This window comes from Agelaius phoeniceus, chromosome 3 (assembly GCF_051311805.1).
Source record: "Agelaius phoeniceus isolate bAgePho1 chromosome 3, bAgePho1.hap1, whole genome shotgun sequence".
Taxonomy (NCBI): Eukaryota; Metazoa; Chordata; class Aves; order Passeriformes; family Icteridae; genus Agelaius; species Agelaius phoeniceus.
Genome location: NC_135267.1, coordinates 47418954 through 47439522, shown reverse-complemented (window position 1 = coordinate 47439522; position 20569 = coordinate 47418954). Strand labels below are relative to the sequence as shown.

General features: G+C 36.6%; 1 protein-coding gene across 2 annotated transcripts in view; it reads right to left on the bottom strand.

Annotated features, from left to right (window-relative positions):
• SLC16A10 (solute carrier family 16 member 10) overlaps positions 1-20569 on the bottom strand; it is a 71545-nt gene that overhangs the window by 15598 nt on the left and 35378 nt on the right. For both annotated transcript variants that reach the window (XR_008533957.2, XM_054629729.2), the window contains exons 2-3: positions 15553-15697; positions 12043-12481 (exon numbers count right to left, since the gene is read on the bottom strand). Coding sequence is in view for 1 of the 2 variants with exons in the window: in XM_054629729.2 (XP_054485704.2) it covers positions 12043-12481; positions 15553-15697 (584 nt within the window). In the remaining variant the exon portion in view is untranslated. The remainder of the gene's footprint in view (positions 1-12042; positions 12482-15552; positions 15698-20569) is intronic.

Below are 20569 nucleotides of genomic sequence, written 5' to 3'. Positions count from 1 at the left end.
GACACAGTCACTAAGTAAGCAGCAGCAGTATTAACTGTCTGAAAAATATAGTGATTCAGGACTAATTCAGTACTGTAAGTGTAACTAGGTTAAATATATTCATGAAGAAGCTCAAGCAAGATTCAGATTTCCACAGCTTTTTAGCTGTTAGAACTACTCAAAAATCTCACAATGAGCAATTGCTAGTGAATATTCTCAAGGCATCAATGCTCTCCTCACTGCAGAACTATACAGGTTGTAATTGTACAACTCTCCAGGCATTGTCTACTGCAGCCAAATGGGGACCTAGCCACACAAAGGCCAAAAGCATTTCAATGTGTGTTGTGCCTGTTCTCAGTAATGTAGCTGCTTCTTCACTCAGGGCTCTGTGCATGCTGAATTGCAGGTCTGATTTTTCCAAATGTAGAAAAGACCTGGTTAGCTCAGGCAAAACTACAGTCCAGAGTAGCAGTTTCTTCATTATTTAAAAAAAATAATTTATCCTTGTACAATCCAGTTTTCCAAATAAAGATATATAGACAGTGAAGACCAGAACTGAATGCATCCCTGGCATCAGCATTTTCCTTTATGCCTGTGCTCTCTTCTATCAGGGTGATACACACAGATCTTGTCCAAATTCTCATTACTGTTACAATGGGATTAGAAGACATATCAGCCACTTGGTAGTGGCTGGAATGTTTTCTGATACACAGTTCTGGTTGACCTCTCTCCAACCAGCCAAGACCCAGGTATTTCTAAGCCCTCCCCTTCACTGCATGTGCATTTCAGCTACACTCACACAATGAATCAAAGACATCAATCTGAGCGAAGCCGTAGCTCCTTTTTTTCCTGAACACAAAGAATGTGAATCTGAAAGAAGTGGTTATGAACTAGTAAGAAATAATTCTGTCAACCACTTTCTTCCCATGTATATTCCATTTTGGGGATTCCCGATCAAGCAAAGCTTTTGTAGGCTAAATGCAATAGTCTCTCTCTGACCAAAAGAGATGGCCAACAGCAGCATATAACTTAGGAAACTCTGAGCACATTAAAACCACTTTTTTCTTCAATTACTGATGCAAGTCCTGCTGTCTGACACTTCCACTGTAAACAAGCACGAGAATAAAAGGAAATGCTTAGGGAGTGCTGCTGGTACCATTTGTGTAGTAGAAATATTATTAACTTCTCCAAATTACGTTTTCTGAAAGAGCTGAGGGGGTGTAGAAGCCTAGAAGATAAGGAGGCTCATGTGCATGTCTCAAACACTGATAGCCAGATAGCTGTGGAGCCAACCAAGGACTGCTGGTAGTAACAGCCAAGGATTGTTGGCAATAACATACTGTGAAAAAGAACAGTGTGTGGCTGGAGAAGGGGGCCCATACAAAGGTAGGGCAGCACTTTTCCAGGACAGACGTCCTTGTTCTGGCTCCTGGAGATAAGCGTAACGGAACGGTGCAAGCGCAGGAACGAGGCCGAGAAGCCAGTATGGATTGTAGGGTGGAGTCAGTACCAAAAGCCCTAAAACCCCATAACCCATTTCCAGAAAGGTCTACAAGAACAGACTGTGCATAACTTTCTCACTTTCTATGCAATTTAGTTATCTCCAGGCCAGAGAGAAGCAGCCACACGGGGTCCAGGTGGCACCCTGTCCATCCCATCAGCTGGATCAATGCTGTAGCCAGGACTTGTGATCTCTTTCTTTGCAGTGAGCTGTCCTGGATGATTGGATGTTTGAGAAAATGCTAAGAAGCAGAGCATAAATTAACACTGGAAAGTCACTGTTTATTCTCCAACATATGGACTCACCATAAAAAAGGGGGGGGGTGGGAGGGCGGTAAGGAGGGTAAGAAACAGAAAAAGAAACTTGGTTGCCAGTGAGCTTTATATGATACTGGGCACCAGGAAGATCTTTTAAGGCAAATAAATTTCTAGTCCAGACTCCACCAAAGAAACTTTCACTAGTAAGCAAAAAAAACCAGCAAAATGAGCCAGCAACTCCTGCACTTTACAGAAAAGATGATCTTCATGTTAAGAGACAGAAATAGCATGACTAATACCTAACCTGGATCAATTTTTTAAGGGATTGCCAATATTCTGAGATAATTTCTATGAAATATTACTTTAGCTAAGTGTCTTCACATGACAAATATGCATATGCATATCTTTGAGAAACTCCTGCTGACACACTTGCCTCAACAGTGGTAATACCTCTTTTTATCTCTTGTCAATTTAAATTATGTGAAGAACAAGGAAAAAATTAAACAAGGTGATTCATTGCATGACAACAGTGAACTTTTCTCTTATTCCACTGAGTAAAGCGGTTTGAACATAATAATTCATATATCATGAAGATTCAGAACAAACAGAATCTGAATTTCTGAAGTAAAACTGAACACAACAGTTAACAGGTTAACTGTTAAGCCTATTTAACATAAAAACCCTAAGCATTAAAAATTCAAAAATACTCAAGGCTTACAATTACACAGTTAAAATAATTTTGAGGGTTTTTTTTTCAAAAAACAGCTAGTGCTGAAGCCATATACCCTAAATAGGAATAATATTTTTTTTAAATCTCAGAGCTGTTAGTGTTATCCTAAAGAGCATGTGAAGGAAACCAGTGGCTTGGTGTGGCTTGGGCAGCAGCAGCAAGGCCAATGAGGCACACATGCATCTTTGGAAGCTGAGCACAGGGATGCAGAAAAAAGTCAGGGATCCACAAGAAATGAAGTGTTATGTACACAAGGGATGAGAGTTAAATTATTGGATAAAACCCTTTAAAAACATTATTTTAAATTATTCCTGTTTGTGACTACAGTCCATATTTTACAGTCTCAGTTCCAGCCATTTCTTGTGGCCCAAAGCAGTGTTTCCAGGGCCTGCTTTACTCTCAAGACTCAACTATGTCCAAAACCAGCTACTATCAGAACATCCTAGAGAGTTACAGGTCACACATTAATTTGAATTTCCAGAATAACAGCAGATCTATTTTAAAACATCTAACAGGTAACATCCCAAACTAAGGACCAACAGAGATTTGTGGGGGAAAAAGGAAAACAAACAACCCACCCTAATTTCTCTAATCTCATCTTCCTATTGTCTCAACCATGTAATGAGGCTGATGCTGCAAATAAAAGCTGAAGGACCATACCCCAGCAGTCCCATTCATGAGAAACCTCCCCAACACACAAATCCTTGTGGCATTTACTAATGTCATAAAGTGTTATCAGTTTACAACTTATGCAATTAAAATCAAGCACATTACATGATATGCTACCATTAAGAAATTATGGAGTATCAAAGCAATGGATGAGGATATCCTGTACAAATCCTGTACAATGCTACTGTCATGTCCTAAGAGAGGTTGACATCATTGCTCAGCAACAGCATCTGTGCTACTCATATCACATCTCTCAAAACTAGACTCCTTAAACCATTGGACCTAGGCAAGTAAAATCTAAAAAGATTCTCAAACCTCTGTTCAAGCACCAAAGAATTCCCAGGGCATCCATAGCACTTCAGGATTAGAGATCTACTTGTGGACACGGTCATAATCCCCTCAGCTTTCACAAACCTGGGTGAAGCACCTGACTCATTCTGCTGGGGAACAGAAGAAAGCTTTTAATTGCCTCAATTCTTCAAGACAGTCCTAAATACACTGCCAAGTATCTACTGGATCGGGGCCTTGAATCGAAATTGAATCAAGTAGTCCAATTTTCATTTAAGTCCTAAGGAAAAGATGATGATACTCTCTCCTCCTTATACAGAAATACAGTCCTTACTCGGGATACAGACATTTATGTTCCCTTTTTTTTCCCTTTCTAGAGCAACCCAAAACCACTTTTTCCCTTTTCTAGAAAATATTCCACTCAGTAGTAATGAAAAAATTAACCCAATAATCAGAGAAGAACCTGGAAAATACCTCAGAGCTTGACAATTACTACTAAATCAAATAGAAAGAGCTAGGTTCTGAGATCTCCTCAACAGAAGATTCAAAACACATGGTGAGATATTCACAAATCTGAATAGGACTTAAAAAGTGAAGATGTTTTCCATACAGCTCTTCCTGGAGCAGGAACTGGACACAAAAGGTGGTCTGTATATGAGAGAAGCAATTTGGCAATGACTGTTTGTTACTTTGTATGAGAACAGCAGGGCAAAACCAGCTGTGATCTCAGGCTTCTGGGCACGTGAAGAGTTTCAAGAGTTCAGTTCAAGTCAAGATGTTTCAAGAGTCCAAAGACAGGATTTTGAGTTTACCATTAAAACAAAAAAATTAAAAAAAAAAAAAGGATAACACACTCTGCAATTTACTCTGACTTTGAATCATAAACTCCATCTGCTATTAGAATAGTTTGTACTACACCTGAGTACATGAAGTAGTGTGCTGTTAGAGACAGATACAAAGGAAACCACAATGAAACTCAGACCTTTCAACCTGCCAGTATTGCACAGACCTGAGGAAGACTCCTTTGCTCTTACCATAACTTCAGGGTCACCACATAGTTTGCACCTGAGCATACCTGCTGCCTTTTTTTTTTTTTTTTTAATTTCATTTACTTTTACTTCTTAAAAAAAACACAGAAAAGCTTTGGTTTATTCTTGTTTGTGTCTGTTCTTTCTGTACCTATATTATTTGTCTTCAGTACTTATTTGACAAACATATCTAAAATATGCTTTCAGTAGCAATTACAAATATAAAGTAGGAAATAATTTGTTTCTTTTCCCACCACCACCCCCAATGTCCAAAGTGGACGATCTAACCAAGAATAAATGCTTCCAGGTCAACATTAAGAAATATTAGAAAAGAAATGGGTGCACAGGATAATGACAGAAATGGGAAAATAGAAGTGGGATAAAGGGGGAAAATTTCACTAACCTGGGCAGTCAAACTGCAGCAGATGTTGAGATCTGAAGGGAGATAAATGCAAAGATTAGAAAAGCAAGTAAAGCACAGGGAGCCACTGAAGATTTTGGGTTTGAGAGATATCTGCTTAATAATTACATCAGACCTTTACAAAACCAGTGTCTTGTTAGTCTTCCATTGGAGAAAGAAATATGATAGATTAAGTGGATGAGAAAGGTAATAGTGCTAAAACTGGCAGCTATACCTAGTTTTAGCTTTTTTAGAATACCTACAGTATAGAGAAATCTGTTTGACACAGTTATGGTTAGTACTGGACATAATTTAAAAGATACTTTCCTACCATTACAAGACTAACAGCAGATTCTGGGAAATAAAAGACATGGTAGACTTCAGACAAATGACTGATGTAGGAGATCTGAAGAAATGAAGAGGTTTCTTGAACAGCAGCCCATAAAAGCAAGTGAATGGAGTGATGGAGGCTGTTTTTTTTTCCAGTTTCAATAAAAAAAAATCCAGGCACACCCACTGGATATTCAGCATTATTTTACACAACATTCTAAAAGTAACAAATTTATAACATAATACAGGTGGTTCAAAAAACAGACAGTACTTACCTTACAAGAACTGATGTGTTATTGCCTTACAAGATGTGTTATGTGTATGCACTTTATTGTGGATATGCAGATTTTGTAAATGAAAGTTTAGAGATTTTTGGCTACTAGAGTCCTTAGAGTATACACCAGACTCTTCACCATGCTCTGCCCTCAGACATAGAGGAAAACATTTATTTCTGTGCTTCCATTTGTCTCCACTGTGGAATCCAGGGGCATAAGAATTAAAGGGAGGAGAGAGGTGTAGGATCAGGACTTTACACACAATACAAAACTTGAACAGCTTCACATACTGCAAGGTAAATCCTTCCTACTGTGGCTCCTTGGGCAAGTCTCCCACAGCAGAGGACATGGAGCCACTGCCACTGTCTGTGGACAAGGGCAGAAGCTAAAACACTCATTTCTCAAACGAGGAGATGTAATTTAGAGATGTCATAGCTAACAACATTCAGGGAACACAACATCAGTGTGTTCTCCCCTCAGGGGAGGCTTGAAGAATTACAGAAATATTTGTAAGAAATGTTATGGATGATGATAAGAGTCTTGCTGGGCAGGACATCAAACACTGCAGTGAGATTCATCCTGACTATCATACCTTATCCCAATACAGCAGCTCAGATCTGCTTGAAGAGTCTTAGGTGGTTTCTATACCCCCTTTATATTTTTCCAGTCTAATTCTTCCTAATGACCCAAAGCTTTTGCCTGGGGAGGGAGCAGTTTACAAGTGGAAAATATCCATTTTTCTTAACAGGTAGAATAAATAGAATGTGTTGTCCTGAATAAGTTTTAGAAACTTCCAGAGTATATGGAAGTAAATGCAGCTTGCAAATTACACAGCAAGATTTTCAGACAAGTTCCTATGAAAGCTGTAACTACAGAGGATCTCACAAGAACTTGGCTCTTCATTTCTCCAAGCTGATTGCACAAGACAACAGTTTTTATTGGCACATATTTTAGGGAGCAAAGGTTTAAACACACTGAATTTGCACAGCAGAATCTGATCTCTTATTAACAAAAACAAGGCACATCACTGATAGAGAATGAGACATGGGCAACCATTTATCCAAAATAGGTGGCTCATAAAGAACAGAACTGAAGGCCAAGCCATCATCAAGGCTCGATTTAAAAAGATTCTCCAAGGTGATAAGGTAGTTGTAGAACAGATAAATCACACAAAAGACACAGAATTTACACTACAGATCAGAAGGTGGGGGGGAGGAATCAAATCTGGCAAAAAAAGTCTGCATCAGCTCTAATCCATTATCAGCAAGTCCTCCTGTTAATTATGTTTCTAAAGTGAAAAGACTACTTTTCTTATCTAAAGAGCCAGAACAAAATGAATGCTCCAGCAAAAGACAGGAAACATAGACCAGCAGAGAGCACTGTCTTTTTGTCCAAGGACAGACACTGTGGGCATAGCACTAGACTCAGCAACTTCAAAGTGACAAACACAAGATCTGGAGACAGACACAGCCACCCAGAGGACAGACTAATATTTATCCAAGTTGCCTGATTTTGTGATGCAGCCAAGAAAATGAATCTGTTTATATGCATGAAAAAGTCCTTTTGACTAACGTACTCTAACCAGCTTCATGACTCTCCAGTGAATAAAATTGCTTGGAAGCATCTTTACTTTTCATTTCTGAGATGCATTTTCTTTTCCAAGAATCTTAGAGCAGAGTCCAAGCTGATGCTTTGTTTCTCAGCAGAACTATCTACCTTTTTCCCCCCTGAGCATTAGGTCTGCAATCTCACTTCCCTGTTCTCTGGAGGTCTAGATGAGCCTCTTCCTGGCACATGCAGATTTCAGAGAGGCAATGAATCTTCAGCATTCATCTATGGAGGACATTAAATCCAGTACTTATTTGCCTACCAAGACAGAGTCTCCTAAGAAAGTTGTTAGAAAAAATGCTCAGACACAAACCATTTTTTCATCTCTTAAACATGAAGCAAACAGACAGGGAACACATGTACTCCACATAGCTACTGCTAACCAGAAATCTCTACATATGCATGTACCCAATGTGGAATATGAGCATGGATAAGCATCAAAAGGAAAAGCCAGATCTACACAGTAAATTAAGAAACAGGCAGCAAAGCAAGGTGAGAAATACTGAAATCTTTTTCCTGAGCTACTCTGAAGTTTTAAAAGGACAGTCGATGTCCAGGGAACTTTCACACTGCATATCAATTAATGGGTAGCTTTGTATACAAGCCTGCAGCCATATTTAAACCACAAGCCTAATTTTCAAACATATCTAGTAATTCTTTAGGAGTATTTTCTTCATAACAAATATTTAAACTTAGAAAGGTAAATTTTATCAAGACACATTGCATTATCTACTATCCAGATTTTTTTTTAAAAGTAGAACGTATAATAAATACGTGCACTTTCTTTTTTCCATCTACTTGGTTGTTAAATTCAGTTTTTCATCCTGCAAGGTGTCAAATACTATAAATAAGGCAGGAGCTATCATTAGTAAGAGGCATTTAATAAAAGTAACTGCTAAACTGCTAAATCAAACCATACTTGTAAACACCCCAAGACAAATTACTACAGGACTGAAACACTCAAAGTATTAAGAGTGGTATATATAAGATGGTATTATCAGTCCTAGCAGTATTCCTCATAGTGGCTGAATATTGCTACATCAAAATTACACAATGCTGAGCCCCTTTTTGTAAGTGTGTCATAATTAATATTTTCCTAAATTCATACTGAAACCTGGTAATGACCTCAGTCACTGTTTAGAGAAGACCAGGCAGTGACAACATCCATTTTAAGTAGTATTTCTTTTCACCCTGCTAAATAAAGCACAAAAGGCAACCACATCTTGTAAGCTACTGAGCATGTGACCTTGTATCAAATTTTAACAGAAATGACCTAACAAGCTCCTAAGAATTAAGGATGCATGATCCTGATGGAGTAAATATTTTTTTTAAGGGTAAGAGAACAACAACAAGCCCTTAACATCAGACTGCTGAAAAACAGAAGTTCTCTATTTATTATCAAAACAAACACAGGACAAGTGGCACAGAGACTAGGTATACTTTCTTTCTGATATACTTCATTTCTTTGTGAGACAGTCCTTAGTAAAAACACTTGGAAAGAGCATTTTCCACTGATTCTACAGATTGCTGCTACGAATTCACAATTTAAACCAAAATAGACTAAGCAAGGATTTTACTTGTCTGTCTGCCTCTTTTAGAGAGCCACCAAAACAAGAAAACCTCAGTCACTAGTTTGGACTGATTTTAAAATTCAGAGGAATAACAACCATTTGATCTAGTAATCTTATGACATATTGGTTTGTTCTTCAACAATCTCAATTAATGCTGAAAGTATATAATAAACTTAAGTCAAAACTTATTTATAGTCTTCATCTCAACCCAATTCCCAAGTTACATGTAATGGAACACCTATTAATGGAATTTGACACCAATTAAACAGGGATAAGAAAAGCTCTCCCTTTTGGTTCTCCCCTGCAAGAGCCAAAAGGAATCTGATGCCTAATACCTACCAGTCAGGATTCACGTCAAGGAGCTGGCAAGAGTTACCAGCTCCTATCTAGCATGCCATATAATCAATTTGTTAGTGCATTTAATTTTAAATTAGAGCCTGCTTAATGAGCAGGTTGTTTGTTCAGTTTTAACAGCTTTACTCCACACAGCAAACATGGTACAGAGAGTTAAATTGCAAAGACTTGGCTAATTCTGTTACTTCAAAGCCCAAAAAAGTTTTTACTTCTCTTTCACTACAGGGGTCACAGCATGTATTCTCCTTTCCAACAGGCTTCAGGAAATGCAAGAGGGATGAACAGAGACTGGGGATGGCACAGAAGCACACAGAGCCTGGGACCTCAGGAGCTCCTGAGCAGTGCCAGGCTGGCAGACAGTGACTCCAGCAGCCCCCAACCACCACGGGCCAAGCAGTGACACACAAGGACCCCAACCTGCAGGGTCTGAGCCACCTGGGCTTCATCACATGGTCAAACACAACCATTCTGGCAGAAGCTGTCTTTCCAGGTGGGAAAAATGGAACTTGGTGAGTACAGGTACCAGGTCAGAGGCCATGACATTCACTGTATTTTTTTCTTAGGGCACTTGTAACCAGTGTTACAAGTCTAGCAGTCTGGCTGCTGTCAGCCACCCCTAACACTGGGAAAAATTCAAGAATTTTAACATAACAAAAGCTGTCACTTGTCTAGACATCATATCCCTTTTCCAGTTACTACATTTTTTAAAATACAATAAAAAAAGAAACAATAGTAACTTTCATTTTCAAAAGATGAGGAAAGTAGTCTCTGGTTTGGTAGATGTGCCAGTGAAAAACTATTTTTTCTTATAGCCTTTGACTTACTTGTAACTACATATTTCTATGTACTTCTGGAAATACACAAAGTGTGGATTTTTTATCAAAAGCAGACAAAAGTATGATAAAAAACGTCCAGAGCTATCTACTTGAGCTGAAGTATCTGTGTTGAAGGGCACAATCCATGCTGTGCCTTCATAAACACTGATTTTTTTCAGACCCACAGGGATTTTAAGGAAAATCAAGTATTTAGATACACATAAGTTAAAATGAAAACTTGTGGGTTTCAGGGAGGGGTTTTGACAAGAATTATTCAGTCTAAGTTTTACTGAGGGCTGAAGATTCCCCTCTCAAAGCTTGTGTCTGTCTACCATTGAAGAGTTTATGTTATAAACACATAAGCATCATGGTTTCTCTGAAACTCTGAGCAAAACGAGTATCTTCATATAATTTTGAGGTAATCCTTAAAATATTAGATTCTAACAGTACACTGGAATAAGTTTTATAGTGTTATCAAACACTATATTAGAAACAGCCTCAATCAAATTGTTTTCCTATACTAGAGATTTATTTCAGAAGCCAATCTATTTCATGTTCCAGTCTGATGGGAGGAAAACACCCTATAAAAAAGAAAATTATATTATAATATTGTATAGTATAGTATAGTATAAGGGGCTATGTTCTCTACAAGCCAACTAGCTGCTTTAGTCTGAATTATAAACAGGAAGCAGTAACACAAGCATCTTCTAAAAAAAAATCACAAGCTTTTTGTTCAATAAATATATTTTAGAAGTTCTTTTTGCCTGCTTGTATAGCCTTATTCTTCAGTTCTCTGCAAGGGTTAACAATGATTTATGATCTATCCAATAGCTTACTCTACAACACTTGACTCCTACTCCTCTGAAGTTGGTTTTATTTTAAAGCATCTCTACAAAGTTTATGGGGAAATAGCATAAGATGGCATCTGGATTGTACAGTCCTTTGAAAAAGGCTAATTTGAAGTGTTATACAATAAGATCTACATGATTAAAAACTAAGTTACAAGAAGTAACCATTAATAGAAGTCAGTTTATAACTGCTCAAAAACACACTGGCCCCCACCATAAGATAATTCAAAAAATAAATATCTGATGCAGTCAGTAATCTAACCCATTACCAGAAAGCAGTGACGACCACTTGTTATATTGAATAAAAAATAGCTTTTAAGGCATTGAAGATTTTTCAAGAGAAGTGAAGATATTCATTATCATTAATCTCACTGTTCTATCATGGGTGAATAATGAGTATTAAAATGACCCTTCTGTTTTCATACTGAGTTCTACTAGCCCATGCTCTATCAAATACTCTTAATATGAGGATGTGTAATGGTCTCAAAGCAGCATCTCATTGGAGACTGTGGGCTTTTCCCACCTTTCCCTTTTAAGCCTTTTGGTTTACACTTTAGTTAAGAGAGCACCAACAGCAAGCTGTCCAAGAACAATTCACCATCTAAGCAGTGCAATGTGTGTCAGCCAGCCTGATACAAATGCATGCATCTCCCAGTTGCACCTGAATTTCTTAGTTTAGGAGTGTACTATAGAAAAAAACCCAAACCTGCTAGGGAAACAACTCTAGTACATGTACAGGAGATGGCTAATTGACATCTTGCCCATCACCAGAGGCCAAAGCTCCATCAGCTGCTGTAGACAGCAATAAAACACAGCTCACCTGGCAGCTGGGAGGGACAGGGTAAGAGGAGCAATTACATGAATGCTATAAAATGTAATAAACTAAAAGGCTGAAGTTTGAGAGAGAAAAATCCATGTATTTTGCTTTTAGTAAACCTGAAAAATGGTAAATACAATAGATCCTAAAAATTGACACTTTAACAAACCTCAATACAAAGGAACAAAAATTACACTTCTAGCATGTCTTACTCCTTTCATATTGCATCTAAAACACACAAGTGTCGTTGGCCATGTATGCAGCTGAGTACCAAAATAAAGAATTCTCTTTGGAATAGTATAGAGTATTTTTCAAATCTCTCTTTTCATGGTTTAAGTATTTTGAACCTTGCATTGAGACCAAAGAACAAAGATTTTATCTGGCTTAACTAATACTTCTGATTAAAGCACTCTTTTAATAAGACAACATCCAAATTAATTTTGTGCTTCTTCCCAACTCAACCTGCAGTTTAAATCTGGCTTCCTATCACCAATTGCTTTCTTAATCAGTAGCACAAAGGCAAGTATGTATAGTTTCAAACAAATCACAGCCAGGAAGAAATGTGCACTTACCAAGTGAACATAAGGCACAAAGTATCCAAAAAGTGCAGCTGGAATCCCTAAAGCCCAGATTCGGTAGCTGAGAACTTTGAAAACGGAGAAATTGCAAATCTTTTTCGCAGGAGGTAATTTGAATTTTCCCTTCTTTCCTCCCTCCTTGTCTTTGGTGTTGGGAACAAGAGGTTTGTACGTAAACCCAGCCAGGAAGAGAACAAACATAAGGATGCAGAGGACCCTCAAGGTGTTGAACAGGTCGACAGAGTCGATGAGGACCCTGAGGAGGAAGGGCAGTGACACTGTGAACAGGCTGCTGCCGGCGGTAACAATGCCATTCACGAGTCCCAGCCGCTTCTTGAAGTAGTGCCCGAGGATGACCAGGGAGGGCTGGTAGGCAAAGGAGCAGCCACAGGCAAACACGATTCCATAGGTGAAATACAGAGGTTCAATGGTGCTGTACCAAAAGAAAAGAACAAATTATCAGTGTTTGGTAAGGCAGTGGATGCTCATTCACCTGGAAGTGACAACAAAACTGCTTCTCAATCAATCAATCAACATAACTCACCAGCATAAATAAGAGTTTGTATATACTTATAGTTGACTAGCACTGTATCAGCTTAATTCACCAACTATTCTATCTATCTCCTTCCACTGAAAATATCACAGAATTCACTGAACAGGTAAAAAAAGAAAAATTCAATTCAATTCTAATTACATCAAATAGTGTGGCTAAAATAGTTTTAAAAATCACTGTCAAGGCAAATTAGCCAAATTAAAGTTCAACCATTGCTGGGTTTTTGGATTTTATTTTTCCCCAAAGAAAATTGTACTGTTTTGATTTACACATTTCTTCACTATGCTAGCAGGTCAAATGTAATACTGAACTCTCCTCATGAACCCATAGAAATCAAGTAAACAATTTGTTATGAAAATAAAGTAACAAATGTGGCAATCATTAATACTGAAAAATAAAATATTTAAATACTGACAAAATTTTGTAATGTAATGTATAAGTAAATTATAGACTCTTTAGATATTAATTTTTTAGACAAATAGTCTCCTTTTGAATAAATATTTTAAATTCAGTGCTTTGGCACATATATTGCATATGCTAAGAAAGAGCTAAAAAAATTGTTACTAAGCAATGAAACATTTCATCCCATAGAAAGGTAGATCTTCATCATAAAGTTCATTATTATTACCATTTACTCTACAACTGAAATAAAGCAGAGCCATTTTAATTGATCACACACACGTGACATCAATAAAAAGTACTTGTGCAAGAAATGTTAAAAGTATGAAGTAACAGCAGCAGTATAAGTAATTAAACTAGTGCTGTAGTATTAGTTAGTGAAAGAAAACATTTTTTAACATTTAGATGGAGGCAGGGTGCAAGAAATTTTTATGAGTTTTCTGAGGCAGCACATGAGAGTTTATATAATTTTTTTTAATGTTATGTCTACAATGAACCCTCGCCTCTTGTTTTATCAGTTAACACCTGCATTTAAAGCACTTCTGGAAAACAGTTAATCTTTTTAACTCTTTAACTTTTTTTAAATGAGCATGAATGCTTTACGTAGTGCTTTTCATCACAGGATGCAACCTGACAGCACCCCTCTGTAAAAAAATCAATTCCACAAGGTCCCTATGCAAGAACATCTTAGGAAACAGTATTTGACTAAGCATGGTCTGGCTCCAGGAACTCTGGGTTTGTGTATTATAGTGAAAAATAATTATTTGTCTAACATAATATTGTCACTTTCTATATTAAACTATCAATTTCTAAAACTGATGATACACAACATAAGCCAGCAGAAACAACAAAAGGGGAAAGACTTATTACCTTTACTAATGGAAAATAACCAGGAAAATAAAACCAGAAGTTACAAAATGAGAGGAGTAACATCATGCAGTGAAGACAGTGAACTTTTGCTTTCATATGTAAATTCACTCAAAGAGTCTGCAGCACAACATGCACATTAAAATATTGTCCTGCATTATAAACACATCTTAAGTTCCTAAGACATAAAATTTATATTAAGAAATTGGTGCAATGCAAAAGCAGTAGATCATATGACATTTGCCTGCTTTACAGTATTTTACTTCCAGAACACTGGCTTCTGTATCTGAACTATGCTCCTTTAATGAACTGATAACATCACAGGCATAAATCATTTTAGTGTCAGCAACATAATGAAACACCGAGTATGCACATCAACCTGGCATGTACTCTTACAAGAATTCACCTCTCAAAGTGCTCTTCAGAGTTTAGTTAAGCTGAAATATTTTTAAAGCCTTTACAAAACAACTTGCTCTTGCATGTCTCTTCTGTGCCCTTGTTCCACTGGCTATCAGACAAACACAAGAATGATCTTTATCTAATGACAAGGGTGGTTTGGTATTCATCACTCAACATACTACTAGGTAGAAAGGAGGAAGAAAGACTTTTCCAAGACACATCTTTTAATTTTTTTGTTTGTTTGTTTAATAAAATTAATTAAGCCAAATATTTGCACCAGGATTAACCATTCAGATCACAGCAGCTCACATCCATCTGATTCAGAGTACAAGCACAGAAGAGACATATTCACAAGCTTTTTGCCTGTATCAATACATTTGCACCTAAGTGGAAAGCTCTTCTGAATGTAGCTTGATTGTTCCTATACTTACTCTGCTAAGGGTGGGGAAAAAAATAACAGTCTGAGAACTAGAGGTAACTGGATTATTTTCCTGCTACTTTTTAAACCCTACTTTCAATTTCTGATGGTGACTAAATTCTGATTTCTTTTACACCCTAACCAATTTCTGATGGTGACTAAACTAAGTAAATCTCCTTTTTCCTCATCTTCTACAGGGTACATGCAACAAATTAGTCGCTCTTGAATTTCTTAAGATTTACTCTGCAAAAGTTACATACAAATGAAAAAATTAAAAGAAACATACAAATTAATTGTAAACTAGACGAAAAAAACAAAACAAAACAAGCTTTAAATATAGTCAATATACCAAGGTTTTCTCTATCTCCATGTTTGGCAATTGGACCAGTAAGAACAGAAGAAAACATCAAATTTCACTAGAATTTTAACAGCTTCTTGGAGGCTCTACTGTGTTTTTATCACCATTAAAACTGTTTCAAAAAAAATAAGAGGACAGGCCAGGAAGGGAAGAAAACAACAATGTTTATTATTTATATCTGTTAAAACACAATTATACATCAAGCAAATATATAACTTTATCCTGGGCAATGCTGTTGATTTTAGACCACTAGTCTTGCTGTTGATAAGTTTATACATAGTAGTTCCTGTTAAATAGGGACCCTTGTTTTTATTTATAAACATTATATTTTTAAAAATACTTTTTAAGTTCACAAGTCATAGTTTGAAAGACAAAACCAAACCCAAATAAAACAAGTTTCCTAAAGATAACATAAAGTAGCACTGTTTAACCCTTCTGCTGTTTAGATCAACATTAGAACACTAAAAATTTTATAAAATACTTTGAAAGTTACGAATTTAAGTTTTTTACCTTACAAAAGAACTTGAAAGGAGTCCAACAAGCCCTACTGCAGCTCCAATAACAGCTACTTTCCGACAACCAAACAGGTCTGTGAATATGCTGACTATTGGGGAGCAGAAGAAGACCATTCCCATGGAAAGAGAGCTCACCCACGCTGCAAAATAGAAAAACAAAAAAACAACACAACATTTTAGAAGACCAAGCCATTTCATCTTTCAGTTAATACTTGTTTTCGCCTAGGATTTTATGTTGCTGAACTAAAGTTGGGTAACAATTGGGTAACTATTTTAAAAACATTTAATTACATCTTAAAATGTATTTACCTAACATGGTTAAAAAACCTAACAATTTACATAAAAAATCAACTAATTTAGATTTTATCAGCTCAAAGAATGTCATTAACTTTTTTGTAGCTATTACTCCTACTTTTTTTTTTTTCCATAAGACACAAAAACATTTCTCTAGTAACTAACCTAATATTCAAACTGATGCCTAGGTCATTAAAAATACCTTTGAGGATCCATATCCATTCTGACATCAGTTAGTTCATTTCACTTAATGCTAGACCTTAATAACTTTAAACAGGTATATTTGCTGAAAAAACAGTAATAATTTTTTTAATTTCATTACTACATGTAGATCATACTGAACATCAATAATGAGTAATCAATAGGCTTTTAGACTGCAATATGAACATTAGGAATATGATTTTACTTTAGACTAAACAAACTTGAGTTAGTAAAACCTCTTTCATATATAATGGGAAAATTTCTCTTCTTTTGATACTGCTTGAGTTTCACAGACATTGTGAAAACTGTACTTGGTTTATTCGATCATTCAGATTCAATTCAGGTGAGTCCACTACAGTTTCAGCCACAAGTGGTTTTTTTTAGCACAGCTAATAGTTACAACTAATATGTTTGATATATATATATATAGAGTAACATATTGGAAATGTCCCCACCCATATGGGGGGGGAAAAAAAGGTCTAAACAGGAAGTGGAAAAAGCTGCTAATTCAAAATAAATTGGAAAAAATATTTTAGCTTCATTTCAAATTGTACAGAAGACAGGACAACTCTTTCAACCTGAAAGTTTTAAATTCATGTAACTGGAATTTTGTTTAGAATATCTTTCCTAAAGATATAGTTAGAAAAACAATTGTGATTCAGTGATGAAGGCAAATAAAATTATCTGGAAAAGCATATAACCACAGGGCTAAATGAAGTATATTTGCAAGTAGGATCTACCACTACCAAGGCCTAGGAGATGAGTTGTTGAAGTGCCAACGAGCCCTACACATTGACTAAGACTTCATCATGCAAGGCACTAAAGACAGAAAAATAAATCAACAAGCAAAAACTTGTTTCTTCCAAGAGTTTACAATGTAAATCAAAGACAAGATAATAGACAGCTAGAGATAACCAGAAATGAGTATAAGAAACAAAACCTTTATTTCAGGGCTAACAATGCTTTCAACAAACCATGGCCTACTGTCTGGGGAAAGGAGGGAGGGATGTGTGTTACTGGGATTTTTTGATCATGTGATAAAATAGTTTCAAGGCACAACCTAAGGTTGAGGTACTTTTATGACCATTTCCTGTGTAGGACTCCCCCATACACAATAGCCCTGCCAGCCTTGCACCTCTGCAGCAAAAACTCAAGCTGTATGAAGGGACAGCACAAGAGACTAGGAAGAGCAAAGACCCCATGGCATTGCCTGAACAGCAAAGACCAAGTTTATGAAAGGCCTGATCCTTCCCTGCAGCTGAGAATGCTCAAGAGCACCTTGGGTGTGGCAGGACATAACTCCTCTGAGATGTGTCCCCTATTACAGCCCCCTCGGCTCCGGATGGGACACAACATTATACAAACCACAGTTTGTAGGCAGGAGTCTAAGGGAGGGGATGCTCTCACACAGCCTGGAGCAGACAGTTACAAAGCTTCTAAGTCATCCAACTTCTACAAGACTCCTCATCCTTCTACTTATCTTTCCCAAAGCGAGCATGGAGTTTCACTGTGCAAAGGAAACTGCACACACCAGGGGACAGAATGTCCATTTCAGCCTGTCATCCTGCCAAATAAATGGTGCTTACACCACCATGAACAGTCCTCAGGACCTCTGCATGATTTGCGGGGCATCACTAAGAATCAGAGTCCCCCTCCCGCAAGGCCAAGAGGCAGCTAAGCCTTGAGAAGCATCCATCACAAGTTTCACAGGGTATGAAGGTACCAAGGAATGGCTGAATCACCTGTCACCCTGCCTGTCCAGGTACAAAAAGATAAAAAGGCAACAGACATGAGACAAGCCCACCAGAGATGACTGGTTTTGAGAATCCAATCTCACATGGACCCTATTAATGGAGACAAAACTGGCAAAGAAAGTGGGCACCTGAAAGTGAGCTTAAGTAGCTTGCATAAGTAACAGACTAAATTACTTTAGAGGTACAGGCTGTGATTTTATTTCCATTCTACTTAGTGAAGACCAGGTTTATAGTGTTTTTTGATGGCCTATACAGCTAATAAAATAATTTGAATATAAAAGGCCGAAGTGAAGACATTCGGCTCAAATTAAACTAAAAACATGTTGATTTTGTCTCTTGCTTCCAGGTACTCATGAAAAAACTATGCCTTTTTTATCACTTGATTCTCTCTTCTTCTTACAATAATGACAGGGCATAGCCTAAAAGAGAAAGTTTCCACTGGTTTTCAACACAACAGACAGTTAAGATAAATGATGATGCCTTATCTGAAGCATTTCAGAATGGAATGTTCATGTGGGAATAAGTCCCACTGCAGAAGGGGGAGACCACGCTATACCACTTATCTACCTAATGAAAACTGGAGCCCTTCAAATTACTGCTTCAGGTTAGTAAGTTGCTCTCATTAATCTACAGAAATGTAGCTTAGAAACGTGGTTGGCATGTCGTGTATGAACAGCTTTATTATCTATTGAAAAGAATATTCTTGAAGTTAAACTTCACCTCTATACATAGATCAAGAAAATGTACTGCCTTCTTCCTTTGTGAAGAAACCTTGCACCAAAAATAAACAGAACAGTACATGAGTAAATCTTTATGCCTAATGCAAATAATTCTTGCTGTGATATCTTCATTCTATAAAGAAATTTTTGGCTTTTAAATATATTCAATAGATACAAGTAATTTTTTATCTCACTTTGTTTAAGTAAGTTTTCAAGCACCCTTATACTTTTTCATGCAGTATGAAAAATGTACATTGAATTGTCTTCCACATTTTTTCAAACAGATATTACAACTGTCCTAAGTAATACAAAAAATTACAAGTGCAGCTTGCCAGAATACTGAGAGCTCTCTAGAGCAGTTATTACATATTAATTAAAGTATTTCTCCTCCAGGCTACTGGCTGCCTTCCTGGCACAAGCTGGCCATACTCCAGAGCTGCTAATTCAGATACTAATACAGCACCTAATTGCTACATATAACTGTATTCATATTCATACACAAAACATTTTGATTGCTATAGAAGAAAACCTATTTCTACTTTAAGGACTTAAATATTCCTTAAGACACTGAAAGTTAAGAATTATCTCCTCAAAACATGTAATTTTTTGTACATTTAACAATTCCCACACTTCTTTCCACTTTCCATCTTCTCTAGAAGATGGAAAAGTAGTCATCCTTAAGATAAAAGTATCAGACCAGAGAGCACCTGTACTGAAAAGTCTGTTCTGTGCCAGTGAAACACATAATGGATTACAAAACCTCAAAACTTTACTATAACTAGAATTATTCAAACATGAAAGTCACAGCTACATGTTCTTTCCTGATCAGTTCACTGAAAATCTGAACATATATACTGATATTTCTTTATTCATTTTCTCTGTTCAAAAGTCTACAGCAATGCAACTATACCATTTACTCCAAAAATATGCTGCTGTTCTACCACAACTCTTTAAAAATTAAATAACTATTATTTTAAATAGTGTCTTTACTATAAATATAGTATCTAATATCTGAGCACTCTCAGAATTATTCCCACTGTCACAGTTAGATTACACAATGCATATTTATCTGCCAAATTATAAACCAAGCTATTAAATATTTTAGTTCATTTTTTAGAGTTAAGCACTAGGATTTACAGGACAACAAAAAAGAAAACATTATTATCATGTTCTATTGGAATGCTTTATCATGCACAAATTTAAATAAAGGCTACTTGTCCAAAACCTTCTTGTTTAAAACCAAATTTTTCTAAGAATTACAATAAGGAACTTAGCAGTTTTATCCTCAAGTGCCTTACAAGTGGTTGGCTCAACACAGTAGTAACACCCTTCATTCTTTAACAAGCTTCAAGATGGTGGTTGTTTTTAATATTTTCCCTTAAGATTGTTCTGGTTGAGAAAGGGAATAAAATGCTGCTGTCTAGAAGACAAGCGATGTGAGGCAAGAAAAATAAAGACACTTAGTAACTTCTAAAAGCTCAATAAGCTTGAATAATATTTAGCTTTCACTAAGTTATTAGTTACAATTTATGCAAGCGTAAGGAAGCCTGTATGTACTCTCCCAGCCTCAAACCACTAACAGCTGAGAGACTTCATAAGCCTATTATTATTTGTTTTTCTTTATACATAAATTTGGACATTACTTCTTTTTCCACTGCATTTTTCAATATTCTGGCAATTTCTCCTCCATGAACTGCCAAGCTTCCTTGGAACACTGGTGTATTTTCAGCTTTCACAACTTCTTACAGCAAAAAACTCCATAATTTAAATATGGAATGGGTAAAAGACCCATACTTCTATTATGGCCATTTACACAGATATTCTCTTCAGCAAAGCATAAGATTAACTGCCATAAAAAGGCTTGATATGAGAATAGTTTAGAAATTTGAGAGATCCTGTTCTGGAGGAAACAAAAGTGGTTATTGAAAGTTATTTATGGAAATAATTTGCGTGTCTCCAGCTAGTATTAATAATTCCTTGCCTGTTAAATCACATTTACATGGCATTTAATTTTTAAAACAACAAGATAATTGCAAAGCCGTGT